This window comes from Ranitomeya variabilis, chromosome 4, assembly GCF_051348905.1.
Source record: "Ranitomeya variabilis isolate aRanVar5 chromosome 4, aRanVar5.hap1, whole genome shotgun sequence".
In the NCBI taxonomy this organism is placed as follows: domain Eukaryota; kingdom Metazoa; phylum Chordata; class Amphibia; order Anura; family Dendrobatidae; genus Ranitomeya; species Ranitomeya variabilis.
The window spans coordinates 384,198,243-384,222,174 of record NC_135235.1 but is presented as its reverse complement, the minus strand read 5'-3'; the positions used below and the strand labels follow the sequence as shown (position 1 = coordinate 384,222,174).

The window sequence follows — 23,932 nt, the reverse complement described above, 5'->3', positions numbered from 1 at the left end:
CTGGCAGCTCAGTAGCGAATGCTAACTGAGGGGAATAGTTTGCTCAGGCATTCTCCAATGGGTGAGGATGCCTTAAGTATCAGAGGCCTCAAGACTATTGGCCAGGAACACCCCAGGGAGGTGCACACAGTCTCAATAAGAATCCGGAGTGGCTGGCGCCGCCCCCCTATGCACACAGCCAGGAAGTGTACACAGAGCAAGCCGCCATGAAGCACATGGCATGGAGCCGGCAGCAGACAGATCTCACAGCATGGCACTGGGTGAGTGAGTTGAAGTGACAGGCAGGTGGGGAACGGAAGGCCATGCAGTGATGCCGGCAGGGTTGTTACACACGCTCACTACAATCTGTTCTGATTCCTTTCGGTCTCTTTTCCTCTCGGGGCTGCACGGCCCCTCTCTTCTGTCTCTCTGACAGACTGACTGACCTTCCCTCCAGACCAGAATATATATATAGGGGAGCCACCCACAAGCTGGATCAGAGCTCCCCCTTCTGGCCTGGAGTATGAACATGTTGCATGCTTGTGAATACCTGATAAGAGATATCCTTCCTCGCTTCCAAGCGTGACATCACTCTCCCCATGAGGAAAGCAATGCCACTTTAACAACCAGGAACCTGGGGTGTTTTAAGTGCACTACACCAGTGGTAGCAAGCATAGTGAATCTGGTCAGGACGCTATCAATACCTGTACTGCGTAGATCCACCCGTAGTACCAGAGGTCAGATCCCAGCCCGGTATAGGGATTAAAGTATAAAAGTATTAATAATGTAAATAAGTTAATATGTGTAACTGCAATCGTTAAGTGTGAGCTTACAGAGACTCTGTATGAACTTTTAAAAGCACTCTGTTATAACCTGTTGAAGGACAATTGGGCCACAGGACTATGTGTGGTCAGGATCTTCATTGCATATAGTTCCCCGACTTGACGTAAATATAAACCATCGGCATGGCCGAACAGCCAAATAAAGTCAGGTCTAGAGTCACATAGCCACGCCTGGGAACTAAGCAGAGGTGGGTTGGGGTGGTTCCCACCGAGGAAACTCAAAAGTCCGGAGGGTAACGCAAATGGACCAGTGTTGCCCTCAGGAACTTAATTGGCAATTTCTTATTGTTCTTTTTGGTTTTTGTAATTTTTATATTTTTTAAATCCTGTAAACTTTTATACTTGTTCACCTGTTTATTCTGCTTATGTTTCCCCAGTCCGGGAGTACTGAATTTCACTAGGGGGGAATGTGGCACCCCAATAGTCTAATTGCCACAGTGGCATTGCCTCCCTCACAGAGGGGTGATGCCATGCCTTGAAGCAAGAAGGGATTCCCTTAGCAGGTACGCTGGCATGCAACGCCTTTCCTGACTCCAGACCAGAAGGGGGAGCTCTAAACCCAGTTTCAGGGTAGCTTCCCTATAAGTTCTGGCCTGGAGGTGGGGTTAGTGAGTTCTGTTTGAGACTGTGAAGGGAGAGGAAGCATGTGAGGAGAGCCTGGGGTGGAGCTGCGACTGAGCTCACCCCAGGCTTGAGCGCAACAGAGCGGACACCAAAGCCCGTGGTTGTGTGGGAACTACAGGCCTTGCAGCCAAATCCAGAGGACAGGAGATTGCAGGTCTCCTGGCCATAACTGACACCTAAAGGCACAGCCGCATACCAGAGCCCGAAGTCAGCACGAGGGAGCGACACCTGGAAAAGGCTCAAGCTGCCTGCCATGCGGGTAGCATTTCACTAAATGGACAGACTGAAGGAGGGACTTGAGGAGAACTACAAGCATCAGGAACCCAAAGAGCAGCGCAGTAGGGAGGCTTCCAACCCCACCTGACTAGGGGAATTCTGAACTCCTTCCAGGTGGCCCGGATCTCCAATGCCACCTGCTACCTGTGCTCCGGACTGCACCTACAATTAATGGTAAAGAAACTACAGTCCCTGTGTCCTCCGATTATTCTTACACCCCAATGTCCACAACCCCTTATAAACTGTTCTGGTAGCCCTGGGGCCCCACTCCACCTGTGGGGAGTCAAACCATCTCAGCTGCAACACCACCGGCCCCAGAGGTCCCCTTAAGCAGCGTCGGACATCTCTAGCGGAACACCACAGGTGGCATCACAAATAATCCCTTACAAACATTTCCCTCATCCCTTTTATTGCACGCCCAGGGCTATGGACCGGGTCACTACTGCCGTGACCACCCCTTTAAGAGCCGTCCAACCCGGTTCCGAGTACCCCACGGCCCTAGCAGGTGTTGCACTAGCATTTGTTTTGGCATCCAGCTTGTCCTATTGCAAGAGGATTTTGTGAACACCACAGCAGTGTTTTTTATACTTTCCTTCGTTAAATAAGATTTGGTTCAGGTGATCACCTAATCAGAAGCACATTAGATAGAATGAGGTGTACTCTGGCTGGAATTCAACTGACACTGGAATGGAATGGCTGTCAGACATGTAGAGAAGCTGATTTTATAAAACTGTGCAGTGGTCTCTTCATTTTTGCCATATTACTACTTTCACACAAGAAAACTACTTTTAGCAAAAAAAAAATTCTGCAAAATATTATGAGAGTCATAACTTTTTCATTATTATTTCTTTTACAGAGCTCTATATGGGCTTGTTTTTTTTCGTATAAAAATGTATTGATACCATTTTGGGATAGAAACATATTTATCATTTTTAATTTCATTTTTTGCATTTACTTTTTTATTTAAAGATTTAAAAACAATTTTTTACTATACAATGTTTTTAGTCCCCCAGGGAGACTATGGTCATATAGACAATTACCTCATCCTGTCAGGGTAAGATTGACAGGTACAATAATAAACCCAGCCTCTGGCAGAATCTGATCTGCTATAGTGCATGAAAGACATGAAAGCCACTGTCAGGACTCTGTTTAAGGCCAGTCTCACACGTCCACATATTTCCGGTACCGGAAGAAACGGTCCCGGAGCTATCCGTGTGTCCGTGTGTGCACGTAGACCATCCGTGTGTCATCCGTGTGCTACCCGTGTGTCCGTGTTTATTGTCCGTGTGCTGCCCGTGTGTCTGTGTCCATGTATTGAAACAATTTGTTTCAATTTTAACCCTATGACTTTAAAAAAAGCACACGGACAGCACACGGATGGCATCCATGTGCGGTACGTGTTTTCATGCACCCATTCACTTTAATGGATCCGTGCGCTCCCACGAACACTGACATGTCTCCGTGTTTTGCACACGGACACACGGTCCGTGAATACACGCTGACATCTGCAGAGACACATTTATTTTAATGTGTCTACGTGAGTCAGTGTCTCCGGTACGTGAGGAAACTGTCACCACACGTACCGGAGCCATTGACGTGTGAAACCGGCCTAAGATAGCAACCCAGTGGTATTCCGCGATCACGCTACAGGAGTGCCGATGTGTTGCCAGAATGCTCATGTTTGTGAAACTCCCAATCTGCCTCTGTCACTATTGAGGGGTTAAACTGCTGGGATCGGCAAGAACATGATCCTAGAAGTGACCGCTGCTACCCAGCTGAGTCCCTAAGTCTGGCTACTGCAGCTGATCACATTCGTATGAAAGCTGTAGATGTGATCAGCGTAACGTACATGTCCGTAATGGAGCACAAAGTGTTGTGCTCAAGACTGATAAGTCCAGTATGTCAAATAGCATTAATGGGTTAATCAAGATGATCATGGCCAAATTCCCCCGATTCATTTGGATCTATATTTATTTACTTGGGCAGGTTAAGTTTTGGGTTGTAGCGTATGCTTTATAATCCCATGCATAGGATGCCACTCGCCTTGCTCCAAAAAACCCACAAGCGGATTCTTCCTTGTTGATTGGAGTTTGCAAAAAAAGCCTCAAAAATACTCAAAAAAGGCTAAAATTAAACCAGCTGGTACCTATAGATAAAAACAATAAAAAAGCATGAAGGAAACAACCAAACAAGTTGTTCCCGAATTTCCTGAAGCGCCTTTCTCTAGAAATATATGGTTGGTTTGCCCTCCTAATTGTGTGCATGTACCCACAATGTACCAGTTCATTGTGAGTTGGTCTGCAGCTGTGTGGGCAGGCTGGAAGTCACAAATTGGGCAGAGTCAGACGGCCGTATAGATCCCATGGTGCAGGTACTGGCTGGCGGCTCTCCCGACCCAAGACAGCGGGACAGCTGCATAGGAATACATGAAGTGCCAGGAGAGCCACGGCCAGTTTGTCCCCTGTGGGCTGACCTCACTCTGATTATATGGCCGTCTGTGCACATGTACCCTGAGAAAGTTAATTGTAAAGTGGTCTGCAGCTGTGTGGGCAGGCTGCGAGTCACAAATAGGGCAGAGTCAGACGGCCTTTTAGATCCCATGGTGCATGTACTGGCTGGCGGCTCTCCCGACCCAAGACAGCGGGACAGCTGCATAGGAATGCATGAAGTGCCAGGAGAGCCACGGCCAGTTCGTCCCCTGCGGGCTGATCTCGCTCCTATTATATGGCCGTCTGTGCGCATGTACCCTGAGAAAGTTAATTGTGAAGTGGTCTGCAGCTGTGTGGGCAGGCTGGGAGTCACAAATAGGGCACAGTCAGACGGCCGTATAGATCGAACCGCGGTGTAAGGACCGGCTGACGGCTCTCCCGACCTGAGACAGCGGACAGCTGTATAGCAATACATCAAGTATCAGGAGAGCCATTGCCAGTCCATGCCCTGCGGGCCTATCTCACTTCGACTATATGGCCATCTGACTGCACTCATAAGAGGGAATATCGCTGCTTCCATTCGCTTCCAAACTCCTGGAGCAGCATGTCCACGCTGAACTTTCCTCCCACCTCTCATCTAACTTGCTCTTTGACAATCTACAATCTGGTTTCCGCCCCATCACTCAACTGAGACAGCCCTGACCAAAATCACTAATGACCTACTTACAGCCAAAGCTAACGGACTATACTCTGTACTCCTCCTTCTAGACCTGTCCTCTGCTTTTGACACAGTTGACCACTGCCTGACTACAGATCCTCTCCTCCTTTGGCATCAAAGACCTCGCCCTATCCTGGATCTCCTCATACCTTTCCAACCGCACATTCAGCATCTCTCATTCCCACACTACCTCCTCATCCCACCCTCTCTGTTGGAGTCCCCCAAGGCTCTGTTCTAGGACCCCTACTCTTCTCAATCTATACACTTGGCCTGGGACAACTCATAAAGTCCCATGGATTCCAGTACCACCTTTATGCTGATGACACTCAGATCTACCTTTCTGGCCCAGACGTCACCTCTCTGCTGTCAAGAATCCAAGAGTGTTTATCAGCCATAGCCTCCTTCTTCTCCTCTCGCTTCCTCAAACTCAATGTGGACAAATCTGAACTCATCATCTTTTCTCCATCTCATAGATCTTCCATACCTGACCTATTTATCGCAATTAACGACATCACGCTTTCCCCCGTACCGGAAGTCCACTGCCTCGGAGTAACCCTTGACTCTACCCTGTCCTTCAAACAGCACATCCAAGCTCTTTCCACCTCCTGTCGCCTCTGGCTCAAAAATATCTCCAGAATCTGTCCTTTCCTCAACCGTCAATCTACTAAAATGCTAGTGCATGTCCTTATCATCTTCCGCCTTAACTACTGCAACATCATTTTCTATGGCCTCCCTGCTAACACCCTTGCACCTCTCCAGTCCATCCTTAAGGGTTCCTTTTCACTTGCCAGAAAAACGTCCGAGTCTCGCAGGTTAAAACCCTACTCTGGCGCCGGCACTCCAGAGCGGAGCGTGCAGCTCCATATGTTGCTGTGCGGCCGCACGCTCCGCTCTGGAGTGCCGGCGCCAGAGTAGGGTTTTAACCTGCGAGACTCGGACGTATTTCTCGCAAGTGAGAAGGAGCCCTAACTCTGCTGCCCGACTAATTCATCTCTCTCCTCGCTACTCCTCCGCTTCCCCCTCTGCAGATCGCTTCACTGGCTCCCATTCCCAGAGGTATCTGTTATGATCCGGTGACTTTGGAGCCGCATGAACTTTCTCTGGAGTAGGTGGAAACTGTACTGACCGCAAAACCTGAACTATCACCGCAACTAGAAGTAGCCGTGGGGTGTGCCTAACAAACCCTAGACACCTCGACACAGCCGGAGGACTAAATACCCCTATAGATGGAAATAGGAATACTACCTTGCCTCAGAGCAGAACCCCAAAGGATAGGCAGCCCCCCACGAATATTGACTGTGAGTAGGAGAGGAAAGACACACGCAGGCAGAAAACAGGATTCAGCAAAAGAGGCCACTCTAGCTAAATAGGGAAAGATAGGACAGAATACTAAGCGGTCAGTATTAAAACCCTTCAAAAAATATCCACAGCAGATAATACAAAAAGTTCCACAATCTAACTAAAGACATGGAATGTATATCTGCCACTCCAGAGAATCCAACAAGACTGAGAAAATACTGACACAATGTAAGCTGGACAAAAAAAACACCGAATAGCACAGAATTATTAAGCACACAGCATGAGTGCCACAGAAACAAAACCAGACACTTATCTTTGCTGATTTGGCAGAAGGCAGAAGGAACCAAACCAGGACCAAAACCTCCCAACAACCATGGACAACTGGCAAGGACTAATGAATCCTGCACGCCTAAATACCCCAGTCAGAACTGCAATCAGCAGATACACCTGACCAGGACTGCAACTCAGGGACAACTGCATTACCACCTACAACCACCGGAGGGAGCCCAAAAGCAGAATTCACAACAGTACCCCCCCCTTGAGGAGGGGTCACCGAACCCTCACCAGAGCCCCCAGGCCGATCAGGACGAGCCAGATGAAAAGCATGAACCAAATCAGCAGCATGGACATCAGAGGCAAAACCCCAAGAATTATCCTCCTGGCCATAACCCTTCCATTTGACAAGATACTGAAGCCTCCGCCTCGAAAAACGAGAATCCAAAATCTTCTCAACCACATACTCCAACTCCCCATCAACCAACACAGGGGCCGGAGGATCAACAGAGGGAACAACGGGTACCACATATTTCCGCAATAAAGATCTATGGAAGACATTATGGATAGCAAAAGAGGCCGGGAGCGCCAATCGAAAAGACACCGGATTAATAATCCCAGAAATCCTATAAGGACCAATAAACCGAGGCTTAAACTTAGGAGAAGAAATCTTCATAGGAACATGACGGGAAGACAACCAGACCAGATCCCCAACCTGAAGCCGGGAACCAACACACCAACGACGGTTAGCAAAACGTTGAGCCTCCTCCTGAGACAACACCAAATTGTCCACCACATGAGCCCAAATCTGCTGCAACCTGTTAACCACCGAATCCACACCAGGACAGTCAGAAGGCTCAACCTGCCCAGAAGAAAAACGAGGATGAAAACCAAAATTACAAAAAAAAGGTGAAACCAAAGTAGCCGAACTAGCCCGATTAATAAGGGCAAACTCGGCCAATGGCAAAAAGGCCACCCAATCATCCTGGTCAGCAGACACAAAGCATCTCAAATAAGTCTCCAAGGTCTGATTAGTTCGCTCGGTTTGGCCATTTGTCTGAGGATGAAATGCAGAGGAAAAAGATAAATCAATGCCCAGCCTAGCACAAAAGGCCCGCCAAAACCTAGAAACAAACTGGGAACCTCTGTCAGACACAATATTATCCGGAATACCATGCAAACGAACCACATGCTGAAAAAACAACGAAACTAAATCTGAAGAGGAAGGCAATTTAGGCAAAGGCACCAAATGAACCATCTTAGAAAACCGGTCACAAACAACCCAGATAACCGACATCCTCTGGGAAACCGGAATATCAGAAATAAAATCCATAGAAATATGCGTCCAGGGCCTCTCAGGGACCGGCAATGGCAAAAGCAACCCACTAGCACGGGAACAACAAGGCTTGGCCTGCGCACAAGTTCCACAGGACTGCACAAAAGAACGCACATCACGTGATAAAGAAGGCCACCAAAAGGACCTACCAACCAAGTCTCTGGTACCAAAAATACCAGGATGACCTGACCAGCCAACACAGAACAGTGAACCTCAGAAATCACTCTACTAGTCCATCTGTCAGGAACAAACAGTTTCCCCACTGGACAACGATCAGGTCTGTCAGCCTGAAATTCCTGAAGAACTCATCATAAATCAGGGGAAATAGCAGAAAGAACCACCCCTTCTTTCAGAATGCCGACCGGTTCAAGGACCTCAGGAGAATCAGGCAAAAAACTCCTAGAAAGGGCATCAGCCTTAATATTCTTGGAACCCGGAAGATACGAGACCACAAAATCAAAACGGGAAAAAAACAAGGACCATTGAGCCTGTCTAGGATTCAGCCGCTTGGCAGACTCGAGGTAAATCAAATTCTTATGATCGGTCAAGACCACAATACGGTGCTTAGATCCCTCAAGCCAATGTCGCCACTCCTCAAATGCCCACTTCATAGCCAACAACTCCCGATTGCCGACATCATAATTGCGTTCAGCAGGCGAAAAATTATAGGAAAAGAATGCACACGGTTTCGTCAAGGAACCAACATGATCCCTCTGGGACAAAACGGCCCCTGCGCCAATCTCAGAAGCGTCAATCTCAACCTGAAACGGAAGGGAAACATCCGGTTGGCGCAACACTGGAGCAGAAGTAAATCGACGTTTAAGCTCCTGAAAGGCAGAAACAGTCGCAGAGGACCAATTCGCCACATCAGCGCCTTTTTTCGTCAAATCGGTCAAGGGTTTAACCACGCTGGAAAAGTTAGCAATGAAACGGCGCTAAACATTTGCAAAACCCCAAAATTTCTGAAGGCTCTTTACGGACGTGGGTTGAATCCAATCATGAATGGCCTGAACCTTAACCGGATCCATCTCAATAGATGAAGGAGAAAAAATAAAACCCAAAAAAGAAACCTTCTGCATCCCAAAGAGACACTTAGACCCCTTCACAAACAAAAGCATTGTCACGAAGGATCTGAAATACCATCCTGACCTGTTCCACATGAGACTCCCAATCATCAGAAAAAATCAAAATATCGTCCAAATATACAATCAAGAATTTATCAATATAAGTCCGGAAGATATCATGCATGAAAGATTGAAAAACAGATGGAGCATTAGTGAGCCCGAAAGGCATCACAAGGTATTCAAAATGGCCTTCGGGCGTATTGAATGCAGTTTTCCATTCATCACCCTGCTTTATACGAACAAGATTATATACCCCCCGAAGGTCAATCTTCGTAAACCAACTAGCCCCCTTAATCCTAGCAAACAAATCGGAAAGCAAAGGTAAAGGGTATTGAAACTTGACCGTGATCTTATTCAAGAGGCGATAATCAATACAGGGTCTCAAGGAGCCATACTTCTTAGCAACAAAAAAATCCCGCTCCCATCGGTGAAGAAGATGGCCGAATATGCCCTTTCTCCAAAGACTCCTTAACATAACTCCGCATAGCGGTATGTTCAGGCACAGACAGGTTGAAGAGTCGGCCCTTAGGAAACTTACAGCCTGGAATCAAATCAATAGCACAATCACAGTCCCTGTGTGGTGGAAGAGAACTGGACTTGGGCTCATCGAATACATCCTGAAAATCAGACAAAAACTCTGGAATTTCGGAAGAGGAAGAAGAGGAGATGGACATTAAAGGAACATCATTATGAACCCCCTGACAACCCCAACTAGTCACAGACATAGACTTCCAATCCAACACAGGATTATGTACCTGCAACCACGGAAAACCCAACACGATAGCATCATGTAAATTATGCAATACCAGAAATCGACAATCTTCCTGATGGGCTGGCGCCATGCGCATGGTCACCTGTGTCCAAAACTGGGGCTTATTTTTAGCCAAAGGTGTAGCATCAATGCCCCTTAAAGGAATAAGGTTCTGCAAGGGCTGCAAGGGGAAACCACAACGCCTAGGAAACTCAAGGTCCATTAAGTTCAAAGCGGCGCCTGAATCCACAAACGCCAAGACAGAAAATGATGACAATGAGCAGATCAAGGACATCGATAACAGAAATTTAGGTTGTACAGTACTGATGGTAAATGAACTAGCCATCCTCTTTGTCCGTTTAGGGCAGACTGAAATGACATGAGAAGCGTCGCCACAATAATAACACAACCTATTCTGACGTCTGAGTCCTTGTCGTTCTGTCCTAGACAGAATCCTATCACACTGCATTGGCTCAGGACTCTGCTCTGAGGACAACACCACAGCGCGCACAGTTCTGCGCTCCCGCAAGCGCCGATCAATCTGAATGGCCAGAGACATAGAATCACTCAGACCGACAAGCGTGGGAAACCCCACCATAACATCTTTAACGGATTCAGAAAGACCCTTTCTGAAAATTGCAGCCAAAGCATCATCATTCCATTTAGTCAACACAGAGCATTTTCTAAATTTCTGACAATACAATTCTGCCACCTCTTGACCCTGAGATAGGACCAACAAGGTCTTCTCCGCTTGATATACAGAATTAGGTTCATCATATAATAGTCCTAAAGCCTGAAAAAAGGAATCTACATTAAGCAAAGCCGGTTTCCCAGATTCCAGGGAAAATGCCCAATCCTGTGGATCACCACGCAGCAGGGAAATGACGATTTTAACCTGCTGAATAGAATCCCCAGAGGATCGAGGTCTCAAAGCAAAAAACAGTTTACAGTTGTTTTTAAAACTCAAAAATTTGGACCCGTCACCAAAAAACAAATCAGGAGTAGGAATCTTCGGCTCTAAAACAGGAGTCTGAACAATATAATCAGAAATTCCCTGTACCCTAGCAGCAAGCTGGTCTACACGAGAAGCTAATTCCTGAACATCCATGCTAACACAAGACTCCTTAGCCACCCAGAGAAAAAGAGGGAAGAAAAGGCAAAGCAAACTGCAGAAAAAAAAATGACTCAACACCTTTCTTCCCTTCTTCTGAGATGCATTTAACTCATAGTGGGCAAGTTGTACTGTTATGATCCGGTGACTTTGGAGCCGCATGAACTTTCTCTGGAGTAGGTGGAAACAGTACTGACCGCAAAACCTGAACTATCACCGCAACTAGAAGTAGCCGTGGGGTGTGCCTAACAAACCCTAGACACCTCGACACAGCCGGAGGACTAAATACCCCTATAGATGGAAATAGGAATACTACCTTGCCTCAGAGCAGAACCCCAAAGGATAGGCAGCCCCCCACGAATATTGACTGTGAGTAGGAGAGGAAAGACACACGCAGGCAGAAAACAGGATTCAGCAAAAGAGGCCACTCTAGCTAATTAGGGAAAGATAGGACAGAATACTAAGTGGTCAGTATTAAAACCCTTCAAAAAATATCCACAGCAGATAATACAAAAAGTTCCACAATCTAACTAAAGACATGGAATGTATATCTGCCACTCCAGAGAATCCAACAAGACTGAGAAAATACTGACACAATCTAAGCTGGACAAAAAAAACACTGAATAGCACAGAATTATTAAGCACACAGCATGAGTGCTACAGAAACAAAACCAGACACTTATCTTTGCTGATTTGGCAGAAGGCAGAAGGAACCAAACCAGGACCAAAACCTCCCAACAACCATGGACAACTGGCAAGGACTAATGAATCCTGCACGCCTAAATACCCCAGTCAGAACTGCAATCAGCAGATACACCTGACCAGGACTGCAACTCAGGGACAACTGCATTACCACCTACAACCACCGGAGGGAGCCCAAAAGCAGAATTCACAACAGGTATCCAGTTCAAATTACTAATACTGACCTACAAAGCCATTCATAACCTGTCTCCTCCATATATCTCTGAACTAATCTCCTGATATCTTCCCTCACGTAATCTCCGGTCCTCCCAAGACCTCCTTCTCTCCTCCACATTTATCTGCTCCTCACCCAACCGCCTCCAAGACTTCTCATGAATTTCCCCCATCCTCTGGAATTCTTTGCCCCAACACATCCGACTATCAACCACATTCGGAACCTTCAGACTGAACCTGAAAACCCACCTCTTCAGGAAAGCCTACAGCCTGCACTGACCCTGCTGCCTCACCACTACCGAAGCTTACCACCTCACCAACACCGGAGCTCTTACAACCCTCAATCCTATTGTCTCCATCCCCACCATCCTGTAGAATATAAGCCCGCAAGGGCAGGGTCGTCACCCCTCTGTATCAGTCTGTAATTGTTAGTTTGCTTACTGTAAGTGATATCTGTAATTTGTATCTAACCCCTTCTCATGTATTCACCATGGAAACAATGGTGCTATATAAATAATAATATGGTGACAGGAATATTTATTTTGCAGATGACTTATTGTTTTATAACTTTACCATAACGTATTGAACGATAGGGAAAAGATCCAAGTAAGGTGAAAAAACACAATTCGGACATTGCTTTTTTTCCCGCTGATAAGTCTCTGTGAGGGCTTGTTTTTTGTGTTGAGCTGTGTTTTTTTCTAACATCTTGGGGCACTTAGGACGTTTTAATTGCTTTTTGCTGCATCTTTTGTGATTTTGGCACTGCAACCGTTTTTATTTCGTTTACCACGCTATATGTTGATGGATCGGACTTTTAAGGACAATTATCAAATGTTCATTTAATAACACACAAATGAAATGAAGGGGTCATCCAGGACCGAGCTATTGATAACCTCCGTCTCCACTACGTTTTCTAGCTTTTTCATATTGCGAGAAATATAGCTGTGTGTAAAATAACAGGGTCACACTCGACAAAGTAGTGCTTTATTATCGTGAACATTTTCCTGTCAAAGTGCTAGCCATTTAGTACAGATACAGAGCCTCCCACCTAGCCAGTAGCCACAGCGGCGCTAAATAATTGACGCATGCGTAGATTATCTGTTAAGGATGCCTCGGCAGCTATTTTAGTTCCGCATGCGCAGTGGCATTCGAGTCTATTCCTGCACCCACAGCGTCTTCTAGCGTTCGTATTTTGAACTGACTGGAGTAAGCGTAATTGTGATCCCGGAAGCTTTCCAGTGTGGGCGGGAACAAGTGTCGGCCATCTTTGATGTTGGCAAGAGTGCGCTGAAAGTTCTGTACATTGTACAAGGACGGAGTAGGTGTCATGTCAGCCCGGTGTTTACCCGACAAGTGGAGGCTGGTGTCTGCATCCTCTGTGAGAGACTATGCGTGTGACACTGGCGGATAGAACCGTGTTTGTATGGGAGCAGGACGTGACGGTTCAGATGATTTTGTGATTTAGAAAAGTTGGACTTTGATCAGACACCAATGACCCTGCCACTAATTTAAAGGCGTCTTCTGAGAACTCGGCTTAAAGGGGTTTTAGCCGCATCTGTATCCGGCTAGAACGATGCCCGGTGACCGAGAATAGCCTCGCCAGCATTGCAGGTGACCAATCGGAGGCGAGGAGCCATTGTGTTTACTGTCTGTGGGGCTCTGAAGTAATTAAGGGGTTACCCAGTAATCGCCAACCCCTTTAAGCGGGTCAGTCCACATCCCATAGGTGGTGGCATCATGTTTCCCATCAGATGTGCTAGGTGGCACTGCAGTGTTTCCATGGCCTTTGCGCGCCTTGGCTAGGAGCCTGGTACTGCCGAGCGTGCAGTGGTCTCCCCTTGCTCTGCATTGTCCGCCAGGGCCCCCGGGGTGCTGTTACTGCCGCCGCACTCAGCGGTAACTGAGACCGGGACACTGCTGGGGGAAATAAAGTTCATTGTCTCCCTGCAGCGTTCAGTTAAGTGTGAGTGCTGGGCAGGTTAGTAGTAGCATTAATCAGGCCATTTGTGGCCACCAATCTGAGCAGTATGAAACAGAAAGAGCTGCAGCTTCAGAGATGGCGTACTGTAAAGATCCCCAGCGCAGCTGCAGGTGATTGACAGGTGTTTCCCTATGTACATGAAGGACAGACCTGTCAATCACGTGCTGCAGTACTGGGGAGGATAGCCCAAGATCAGACCTTTATAGCATATTTTCTCTGAAATGCCGGAGCTTTTCATAAACTAATATACCTGGCCGCAATTCATGCTGTTCCCAAGTCCAGGGGCTGGGGGGACATCACCGCCCCTCTGGACTTGCTCACTAAGGTGTGCCAGTTTTGCAGCGCTCGTCACCCCTGGCATGCCAAAGTGTAAACTCCTGTTGAAGATACTCACATGCACACCTGCAGCGTGAATAGACACGCAGATGTCACATCCGCAGTGCTGGGTATTTCACATTCTAGTGGATGAGAATACAATGCCGACGCTGTAAGGGGAAGTTCACACGACCGACTTCTCCACATCCGAAACAGCGGTCCGATAATAATCAGAGTTTGATCAGTGGCATCAGTTTTTCTCGGACGCGGAGAGAAAAGGAAAAGCTTCTCCATTCTGTCAGTGAAAATCTGACTACACTCTCATGTCGTCTGTGGGTCCCATTTGTTCCATGGACCTATAGACTTACATTGCTGACTGATCATCTAAATCAGATGTCTCTGATTTTTTCGGACGTGCACAGCCCCATGGAATATCATAGGTCCAAGTGCTAGCCATGAAAACCACAGATAACCCTCGTCTGAGAAATCCATGCGTGTGCACGAGCCCTTACACACCGTAGATTTGACTGCGTACTTCGTGTTTATCGACGTGCCCCTAGGGTTCGTGTTGTAGGACTGAGTCCCACGACTTTTTTTATTTTTACATTGACTTGCCAAAAAAGATTAGATTTACCCCCAGCCATGAATAACCTCAAGTTCAATAGCCTGGCCTAGTTTTGTAATCCGATAAATGGGTTGCACCACTTTGGGGAGTCATTCCCTACCCCTAGCGGAGTGTGATGGCACACCCAGAGGATGCATGCAGTGGAGCTATGCAGATGGGGCTCTTCATAGCTTTGTTCTCAGGATCAGACCCCTAGTGATCTCCCCAACTCGGTACAACCTCAATTACTTGCTCTGTACTCGCTCCATTTGAGCCCTTATACACTTACGCCCAACCAACATGGTACATGTTCAGTAGTGCCTTCTTAGACTGGTGCCTAGTGTTGCTGCAGTCTGAACAGCTTTTTTAATGCATCCTATAATGTTATTTGCCCTGGCACCAGTCACATCACTAAAGTTAGAGGAGTTGTCCCTTTTCAGAAATTTAAGGCATATTCGAATGCAGGGTTATAGAGGACTAAAGTTGCTGGGAATTGGTTCATATGATCCGGTCCAGCGGCCACATCCATATGTGGCTATTGGATGGGAGACACGGCATCTGCAGCTATTGTAGATTAACCAGCCTGGTACAACACCATCAGTGCTGCATGACACATATGAGGTCACACAAGGCCAACTAATCAAACAAGAGCCTCAGATACCATCAGCTACATGGCGGTCCTCAGGGCTCTCTTCCAGTAGCCACAGCTTTCTCACAAGACTGATGGAATGGGCCCTGCAAATCGACTCGCATCTCTATAGAGGACCAATTAAGGCACATTAACCTGATCTGACAAACATTTTAAGGGTATTTTTAATTCATCATGAAATTCAGGATAATGATCGAGGCCAGTTCATATACCTGGAGGGATCTAAGACTATGGCCCCCTTACTGTAGGTTGAGATGTGTCTGCACTGTCAGTTGGAATACAGTATCCCAGCTCCAGTAGCTGCAGGGACAGGAGAGGTTACATAGAGCATATCCAGTGAAGACCCGATTGGGGTATGCAAGCAAACATAGCAGAACGTAGCTCCTGAGCTGGGAACACCAGATGAGCTTGGTGCTTGCAGTGACTGAGTACAGTTTGGATATTATGACAGCTTGACTTGATAATTAGGCAGAAGACATTTTAATTCCAGAGTTATATATAATTTTCTTTTTCTGGAAGCTGTGACCACCACAAGAACTGCCATTATTGCCCTTCTCCATTCCAATTTGCACACTATAACAACTTTGCAGAAGGTGTAATGGAGGCCTTGTTGGTTGTTACTGAGCTCCACCCTTAAGCTAGTCTCATCCTCATAAATGGTCAGAGTTGCAAAGTGCTAGCCGGTTTACTAAGCAAGGATTGCCGCACTTACAAAGTCTTTCAAATGGAGCTTGTAAGCGCTGCTCTGAAGCCACTCAGATCACTGGATCTGGACAGCTTTTGTGACACTTCTGCTCTCTGCCTCTGCTTGCAGCCTGGGAGGGCACACAGTTTGGGATATCAGTGCAACCATGATGCTTCTATGAACTGTCAATCATCAGAAGCGTAGTGTCCCTGGCAAGCAGTGCAAAAGAAGTTATTAAAAATCCTTTAATTGGATTAGTTAGGTAGAGGACAATTATGTATAGACTGTATGTAGGAGTGCATCAAGAACATTTCTATTTATGATGCACATGCTTGTCACTATTCTCTTCTAGAAACCAATGTTTCTGCGTCCAGCCTTCTTGAGCCGTGGTCTCTGCACAAAGGATTACCAGCAACTTCCCAATGAAGTCCTGACTGCGGAAACAGAGCAGAGGTGCCGACAGATACTGGGCAAGAACGCTCTGCCTCAGAAGGTGTCAGCAGGGGTCCTGGTGACGTTATGCACTTCTCGAGGTGCTCCTGCCTTTCTGTACACCCTGAGATCATCTAAGCTTAAAGGGAGACATAAGGGAGATGTAAGGTAGGTGGGCCTTCTGCTCTGCAGGGGCATAGAGTGACAATGTGTCTGAGGCTCAACCAACCTGAAGTCATTTATTGTCTGTAGCTTTGGTAATGGGCTCCTTTGTTACCACCACCATTGTTAAGAAGGTCTCCTAACCAGCTAATCTCTTGCTGTGCTCTCGGAGTACTGGTGTTTTTATGACTTTTTTCTAGGGTTTTTCTCCATAAGTAATCAATATAAAGCAGAAGCCCTTGCTTTCTATAGAACAGGGCACCTCCTCGGTGTAACCATATAATATATTATCAGCGTAGAGCAGGGGTGGGCAATTAATTTTCCTGAGTGGCCACATGAAAGACTGTGACTGTTGTGGACGGCCAAACCAATAGGCTGAAATTAAATAGGCTCAATATTAATATCAACATAATTATAGTTATATCACTTAATATTGAGCAGAATTAAGTATGCGGACATCCCCCTATATACCATTTGAACCTGAATACTGCCCCTTTGATATAGCCTATGAGGCCCACCCAGCCTTCCCATGGCCACCAGGTGATGCCCACCTAGCCTCCCCATGGCCACCATGTGGTGCCCACACAGCCTCCCCATGTCCAGCATATGAGCGCCACCCAGCCTCCTCATGTCCAGCATCTGAGGTCCACACAGCCGCCCCTTGGCTACAATATGAGCCCCAAACAGCCTCCCCATGTCCATAAGACCCCCTAGCCTCCCCATGTGCAGTGAAACATCCCATACACATAAATTAAAAAAAACACACATACCTTTCTCCCATTCCCATGGCGCTCTGCTATGCTTCTGTCTCCATTGCGCTGACTCGCTACAATACACAACTGACATGTTGACATTATGTTATTGCATCTGCTGTTTCACATGCTAATTGGTGGTGAAGGATCTGGAGGCCTCTATTCCACCAATGCAGTCAGCGCAGATGGAGAGAGGCAGCGAGCGGGCACATTGCGGCCTGTGGGCCACCGTTTTCAGCCTCTCGGTCCACGGGCCAGACTTGGAACAGCCAGGAGGCCAGATGTAGCCCGCACTTTACCTAGGTCTGGCCCGAAGGATACTCTAAGGCTGTGTGCACACGTTGCGGATTTTTCGCTATAAAAACGCATACATTATGCATCCCATCATTTAGAATGCATTCCGCAATTTTTGTGCACGATGCCTTTTTTTGTCCGCGAAAAAAGATCATTGCGGTAAAAAACGCAGCATGTTCATTAATTTGGCGGATTTTTCTTGTTTTTCCCGCTATTTAATGCATTGGGAAGCTCCTGAAAAAAAGCGCAAAAAAACGCATGCGGATTTCTTGCAGAAATTTCCCGAGCAAAACCGGACATCCTGAACGTGTGCACATAGCCTAAAAATTGACTTTTTTTATGCCATCAAAAAGAAACCTTAGCAGAGCAGCAATGATCCTAGACAAGACGTCTTTTTAGAAGTCAGGATATGTATAATCACAAATTCTTTCTCCATCAACAACACAAGACTGTAAGTATGTATATAGCATTAATTAGTTCCTGACTATGGATGATAAGACTAAAGTAACATGTAAAGTGTCTTAGTGCAATTACACTGAAAAAGTGTGGATCTCGCCCAATTCATGTGCAGGCTGTCATCCGAACATGTTACTTTAGCCCTATCATCCATAGTCAGGAACGAATTAATGCTATATACAGCCTTACCTTCTTGTGTTGTTGATGGATAAAGGACTTTTAAACATATCCTGACTTCTAAAGAGAGGTCTTGTTTAGGATCATTGCTGCTCTGCCAAGGTTTATTTCTTATGGTAATAAGAAAAGTTAATATTTAGAGTATCCTATAGGCTGCTAATATGTTTCTCAATAATATTTCAGAAACCATGTAAATCCTGCTTAAATGTCACAAAACAACATGTCACATGTATGCCAAGTTTCCATGGTCTATATCATGTATTGGTTTCCAGCTTTCCAGGTGGCAAGTTCGATTCATCAGATGAAGATGCGATCGGCACAGCACTAAGGGAAGCACAGGAGGAACTCGGAATAACACTGTCTCGCAACACAGTCTGGGGAGCAATGAAGCCCATCACAGACTGGGTAAGAAAAGGAACATGCACACACAAAAAGAAACAGTGTTTCTTCATCTCACCTCATATGAAATTACCTCCTGGTATTTAGATCCACAAATGGAGTAAAGACAAAAAGGAACTCCGGGTTGAAATTGGATACTAATGAAAGTAATTCAGCTGGAAAGGGGAGATGGTCCTGCACTGAAACTTCCAAATGATCGTAAAAAGATATTTTATTAAGTGCATTTAAAAATTCATGCAGTTAAAAACAAGACATCCTGGCCAAAATAAACGTGATCCGCCTACACGTTTCAAGTAATCCCATGGGAACAGTTCTTAGTCGTCATATACCATTCTTTCAAACATGATGGTTTGAAACGCGTAGAAGACACACTTATATTTGCCAGTAGGTCCTATTTTCAGCTGTATTTTAAATAGACTTATAAAATATTTTTTATGATAATTTAGAAGTTTGAGTACAGGACTGTTCACCTTTCCTATGAAACCGTTTATATGTAACAGACTCCAGACTTGCTTTTGTTCTCTTGTATTGGTAATTGAGTACCTGTATGAAGGGCTGAGAAACTCTTCCTTCACAATATGCTATCTAAATTATCCTCAGCAGGCCTGGATTTTGTTGTTGTAGAGCAGTCAAACTCTTCAGATATTGGTATACAGTGGCTTTCTCTCTTTTTCTCCATGAAACACTGTTACTATACATAATTTCAGATAGACAAGATGTGGCGTGAAGGAAGGGCAGGATATCATACATCTTTTAGGCTGGGCTCAAACTGCCATATTGAAAGATGACAGTTTCCATAGTTGGCTCCATTTGCTTACCCACATTGCATGGGGAGGAAAAGGTAAATGTGCAAAAAAATTGAATATGACATGGTCCAGAAGGGTTACATAGGGAATCCATGAAAGAGTTGTATACTTTATCACGTGGGATCTTTTGCACTCCACTGCTTCCTCATCTATTAAGTTTCTCTTTCTGTATTTGCAGACAGGCATGGTCATAGTTCCAGTCTTAGCTAATATAGGATGTCTGGAAGACCTGTCGGCAAATCCCAATCCAGAAGAGGTTAGTGCCGCACCATTACACAGTCTTATTTGTATATTTTGTGGTGGTTTAGAACTCATACTAGTGTTCATTGTTATGTGGCAATTTTGTAAAAACTACAGAGGCAGAATTACATGTAAAGGAGGCATGAAGAATCTAGTTAGTTGAATGAGTAATGTACTGTAGTAAGAGTATTTCACAGTCGGTGCATGAGGACAGGACTAGAAAACACAAGGTTGGGATGAAGAACACAGAGACCAGCAAGAGGCTATGGCCTCATCTCTGGCTGTAGCTTAGGCTAGGTCTAAACTGCATCTCTGCTCATTGTCAGGGGGATAACAAAGTATCCCTACACCACAGGGGCCTATTTGTAGAGAAACGTACGCGACATGGTACAAGTTTCTTTGCAAATACAAGAAATGGATCAGCACTACTAAATGAAGCAAGCTTAGGAGTATATGAGTTACATGTGCATATACAGTTAGGTCCAGAAATATTTGGACAGTGGCAAGTTTGGGCATTTTAGGTGTTTACCAAAACAAGATACAGTGATATAATCAATATGGGCTTTAGGCAACATTCACATGTTCAGTATTTGGTCAGTATTTTACATCAGTATGTGTAAGCCAAAATCAGGAGAGGAACAATCAGAGGAAAAGTATAATAGAAACACGTCACCACTTCTGTATTTTTTATACACACTCCTGGTTTTGGCTTACAGATACTGATCTAAAATACTGAACGTGACATAAACTGCAGCTTTAAGGCTATGTGCACACGTTGCAGATTGGGATGCAGAATCCACATCTCCTGGCAGAAAACGCAGGTGTGGATTTGACACGTTTTTTATGCAGATTGTGTGCGGATTTTATGCGTTTTTCTATAATGGAAGGGTTTAGAAACGCTGCAGTTCCGCACAAAAGAAGTGACAAGCTACTTCTTTTGATCCGCAGCAGTTTTCATGGGTATTTTTCCGCACCATTAGCGCAGCATTTTTTTTTTTCAATTGAGTTACATTGTACTGTAAATCACTTTGCGGAACTGCAGTGTTTCTGCGTGGAAAAAAACGCTGCGGATCCGCACTAAATCCGCACACAGCCTAAAGGGAACCTGTCACCCCCAAAATCGAAGATGAGCTGTGGCCACCGGCATAAGGGGCTTATCTTATCAGGGGCTGTAGATAAGCCCCTGATGCCGGTGGCCGCAGCTCATGTTCGATTTTGGGGGTGACAGGTTCCCTTTAACTTGAGGGTATTCACATACTAATCGGAGTAAGGGTTTAAGAATTACAGCTCTTTCACATGTGCTGCCACGTTTTAAAGGGACCAAAAGTAATTGGACAGTTATCTCAAAAGCTATTTAAGAGGCCATTCCCTCTTTAATTCAACATCAATTAAGCTGTTAAAAGGTCTGGAGCTATTTCCAGGTGTGACATTTGGAAGCTGTTGATGTGAATCCACAACATGCGGTCAAAGGACCTCTCAACTAAAGAAACAGACCATTGCTAGGCTGAAAAAAAATCCATCAGAGAGATATCAGAAATGTTAGGAGTAGCCAAATTAACAGTTTGGGACATTCCGCGTAGAAAAAAAATTTGCCTGGATGTCCATGGAAGACAACAGTGGTGGATGTTTGCAGTATCCTTTCCATTGTGAAGAAAGATAAGCCCCTTCATAATATCCACCCAAGTGAAGAACATTCTCCAGGAAGTGGGTATTTCAGTATCTAAGCGTACCATACAGAGAAGACTTCATGAGAGCGCATACAGAGGGCTTACCGCGAGTAGCAAACCATTATTCAGCCTTAAAAAAGGGGCATATTAGATTTTGCAAAAAAAAAAAAAAAACCTCCAGAAGCCAGCCCAGTTCTTGGAAAATCATCTGTCAAAAGAATGAAACTAAAATCAACCTGTACCAGAATGATGGTAAGAAGATGGAGAAGGCATGGAACGGCTCATGATCCAAAGCACATCACATCCTCTGTAAAACATGGTGGAGACAGTGTGATGGCATGGGCATGTATGGCTACCAATGGCCCTGGGACACTAGTATTTATTGATGGTGTGACTGAAGACAGAAGCAGCCGAGGAATTCTGATGTGTACAGGGCGATACTTTCTGCCCAGATTCAACCAAATGCAGCAAGGTTGATTGGACGGTGCTTCACAGTACAGATGGACAATGACCCAAAGCATACTGCGAAAGCAACCCAGGAGTTTAAAGGGAACCTGTCACCCCGCCAGGGCCTATTAAAGTGAAATAGCCACCTTCAGCAGCAGTAAGGCTCATTCTGTGAAGGTGGCTCTTATGTTTATTATCCCTAGGAGCAGTGAAGTAATCGCTGTCTCTACCCCCACTCTTCGGCGTGTCAGACGTAACTAGATCTGTAAACACCACAGAGTCCGGTCAGTTTCTGAGGTTGCGCATTGAATTAGCCTCTAGCGCCTGTGCAGTATGCTTTGCTCAACTGTGGGAAAAGCATGAAATCATTATTGCACATGCGCCGGCTTTTGACCCTATGCTCTGTACCCCGGAAGCATAGAAAGACTTCCGGGGCACAGAACGTCAAGGAAAATGCCGGCACATGCGCAATAATGAGTTGAATGCTTTGCCCACCGTTGGGCAAAACATACTGCGCACGCGCGAGACGCCACTGGAATGTGCAGGCGCAGAAAAATACGCAACAGCAGGAAAGAAGATTCGTAGAGCAAAGCCGGAGGTGGGGAGAATCAGCGATTAGGCCCCGCCCATCGGACCAGGGTGATTGACATAAGAAAATGGAGAGATTACAAAGGTACTTTGGCAGCAAAGGTGGGGAATCGGGAAATATGAAAGGTACTGATGTAAAGCTGAGCTCAGGCCCTATTGAACCATATTTTTATCTCATATCGAAAAAATGGGGTGACAGGTTCCCTTTTAAGACAAAACGTGAGGTAGAAAGATCCATAAACAAGAAACAACTGAAGTCAGCTGCAGTAAAGGCCTGCAAAGCATCAGCGTTTGGTGACATCCGTGGCTTCCAGACTTCAGGCAGTCATTGCCTTCATAGGTTTCTCTACAAATTATGAATAATGATCATTTACCATAAATAAAAGATCATTTGTCCAATTACTTTTGAGCCCACGAAATAAGGAAGCTTTGTACAAAAATGGTTCCAAGAAGTATCGTTTCTCCTTGATTGCTACTTCCAATAGGTGGCACTAGAGTTCTAGTCCTCTTCCTCTCTGGAGACAATTTACAAAAATGCAATTCCTAAACATTTCACAGGATGTTTTTGCTCATCCCCTTTGATTAAACCTGAAAGTCTAAACTTCATCTCAGTTGTTTCATTTTAAATACAAAATAGTGGCATGAAGAGTCCAAATCACAGAGGTTTGGTCACTGTCCAAATATTTCTGGACCCAAGTGTATGTCCAGCTATTTAAATTCTGAGACCGCTCTATGACAGCCACACACTGTGCTAAACAGGTTCAAGAGAATTCCAAATTGCAAAGATTGTAAGAAAAAAACAGTGACTAAAACAATCCTTTGTTAATTACCGGACCGAAGAGACAGAAGGAAAAAGCGCCGGCTGTTTCTGGCAGGCAAGCACTTTATCAGGCTCTCCTTTGAGGAAGGCAGGGTGAAGCAGTTCACAGCATGAATCGGCCATCTCTTTTTTCCTTCTGTCTCTTCGGTCTGATTAATAAAGGATTGTTATAACCACAGGGCGAGTAGTTTCTTTACAGTGGCCGTCTGCATAGTACCGCACAGTCTGCTGTGCTTTCATATGCAGTTAAACGATATACTGCCGGAGGCCGATAGAGTACTCTTTTGGCCTCTGATTGTTGAATACAGTATACATCAGGAAAAGCTGCCTCCTATACAGTAGGCTAGGTGCACAGATACAGCCTTAACTCTGCACTGAAGAATTTCACCAACATTGGATTCTTAACCCAAGAATTCCTGATTTTCTCTGTGTTTCTTAGGTGGAATCGCTCCTCACACTTCCACTATCACTTGCCTGTACAAGCTCCAGTCGTGGTTACACGTGTTTCCGTCAGCGTGGGCGCTATGCTTATACGCTACCAGTCTTCCAGCTCCCAGGACACAAAGTATGGGGGCTTACAGCAATGATGACAGACTCTGCTCTTTCCCTGCTGTTCCCAGGCTCATATCGTAGCGTCCTCAGTGGCTCTCGAATTCGTTGACTGTCTTTTTTTTCTTTCTAAAAGAAAAAACTAAATGCTGCTAAGTACCCAAAAAAATAAAATAAAAATTTGTTTTACATTATTGGACTTTCTATGGCGTTTAAAGAAACTTCAGGACAA

The 23,932-nt window shown here is 45.5% G+C and overlaps 1 protein-coding gene across 4 annotated transcripts; it reads left to right on the top strand.

Annotated features, from left to right (window-relative positions):
- Window positions 1-12,856: 12,856 nt before the first annotated feature.
- Window positions 12,857-23,894, top strand: NUDT8 (nudix hydrolase 8). Of its 4 annotated transcripts, none has more exons than XM_077250832.1 (5): window positions 12,857-12,995; window positions 16,264-16,511; window positions 18,457-18,589; window positions 19,568-19,645; window positions 23,591-23,894. In XM_077250832.1, exons 2-5 carry the CDS (start codon window positions 16,270-16,272, stop codon window positions 23,810-23,812), a joined length of 675 nt encoding a protein of 224 aa, XP_077106947.1. In that variant the 5' UTR covers window positions 12,857-12,995; window positions 16,264-16,269; the 3' UTR covers window positions 23,813-23,894. The 4 variants fall into 4 exon arrangements, with proteins under 4 accessions (XP_077106947.1, XP_077106943.1, XP_077106945.1 ...); XM_077250828.1 differs by having other exon boundaries at window positions 12,924-13,055; XM_077250830.1 differs by having other exon boundaries at window positions 12,972-13,288.
- The last annotated feature ends 38 nt before the right edge of the window (window positions 23,895-23,932 follow it).

Excerpts from the sequence above, each read along its gene's own strand:
- NUDT8 (XM_077250828.1), top strand. The coding sequence starts at position 13,005 with ATGTCAGCCCGGTGTTTACCCGACAAGTGGAGGCTGGTGTCTGCATCC. Across the intron at positions 13,056-16,263 it reads GGCTGGTGTCTGCATCCTCT|AAACCAATGTTTCTGCGTCC; the intron begins GTGAGAGACTAT and ends ATTCTCTTCTAG. Across the intron at positions 16,512-18,456 it reads AGACATAAGGGAGATGTAAG|CTTTCCAGGTGGCAAGTTCG; the intron begins GTAGGTGGGCCT and ends ATTGGTTTCCAG.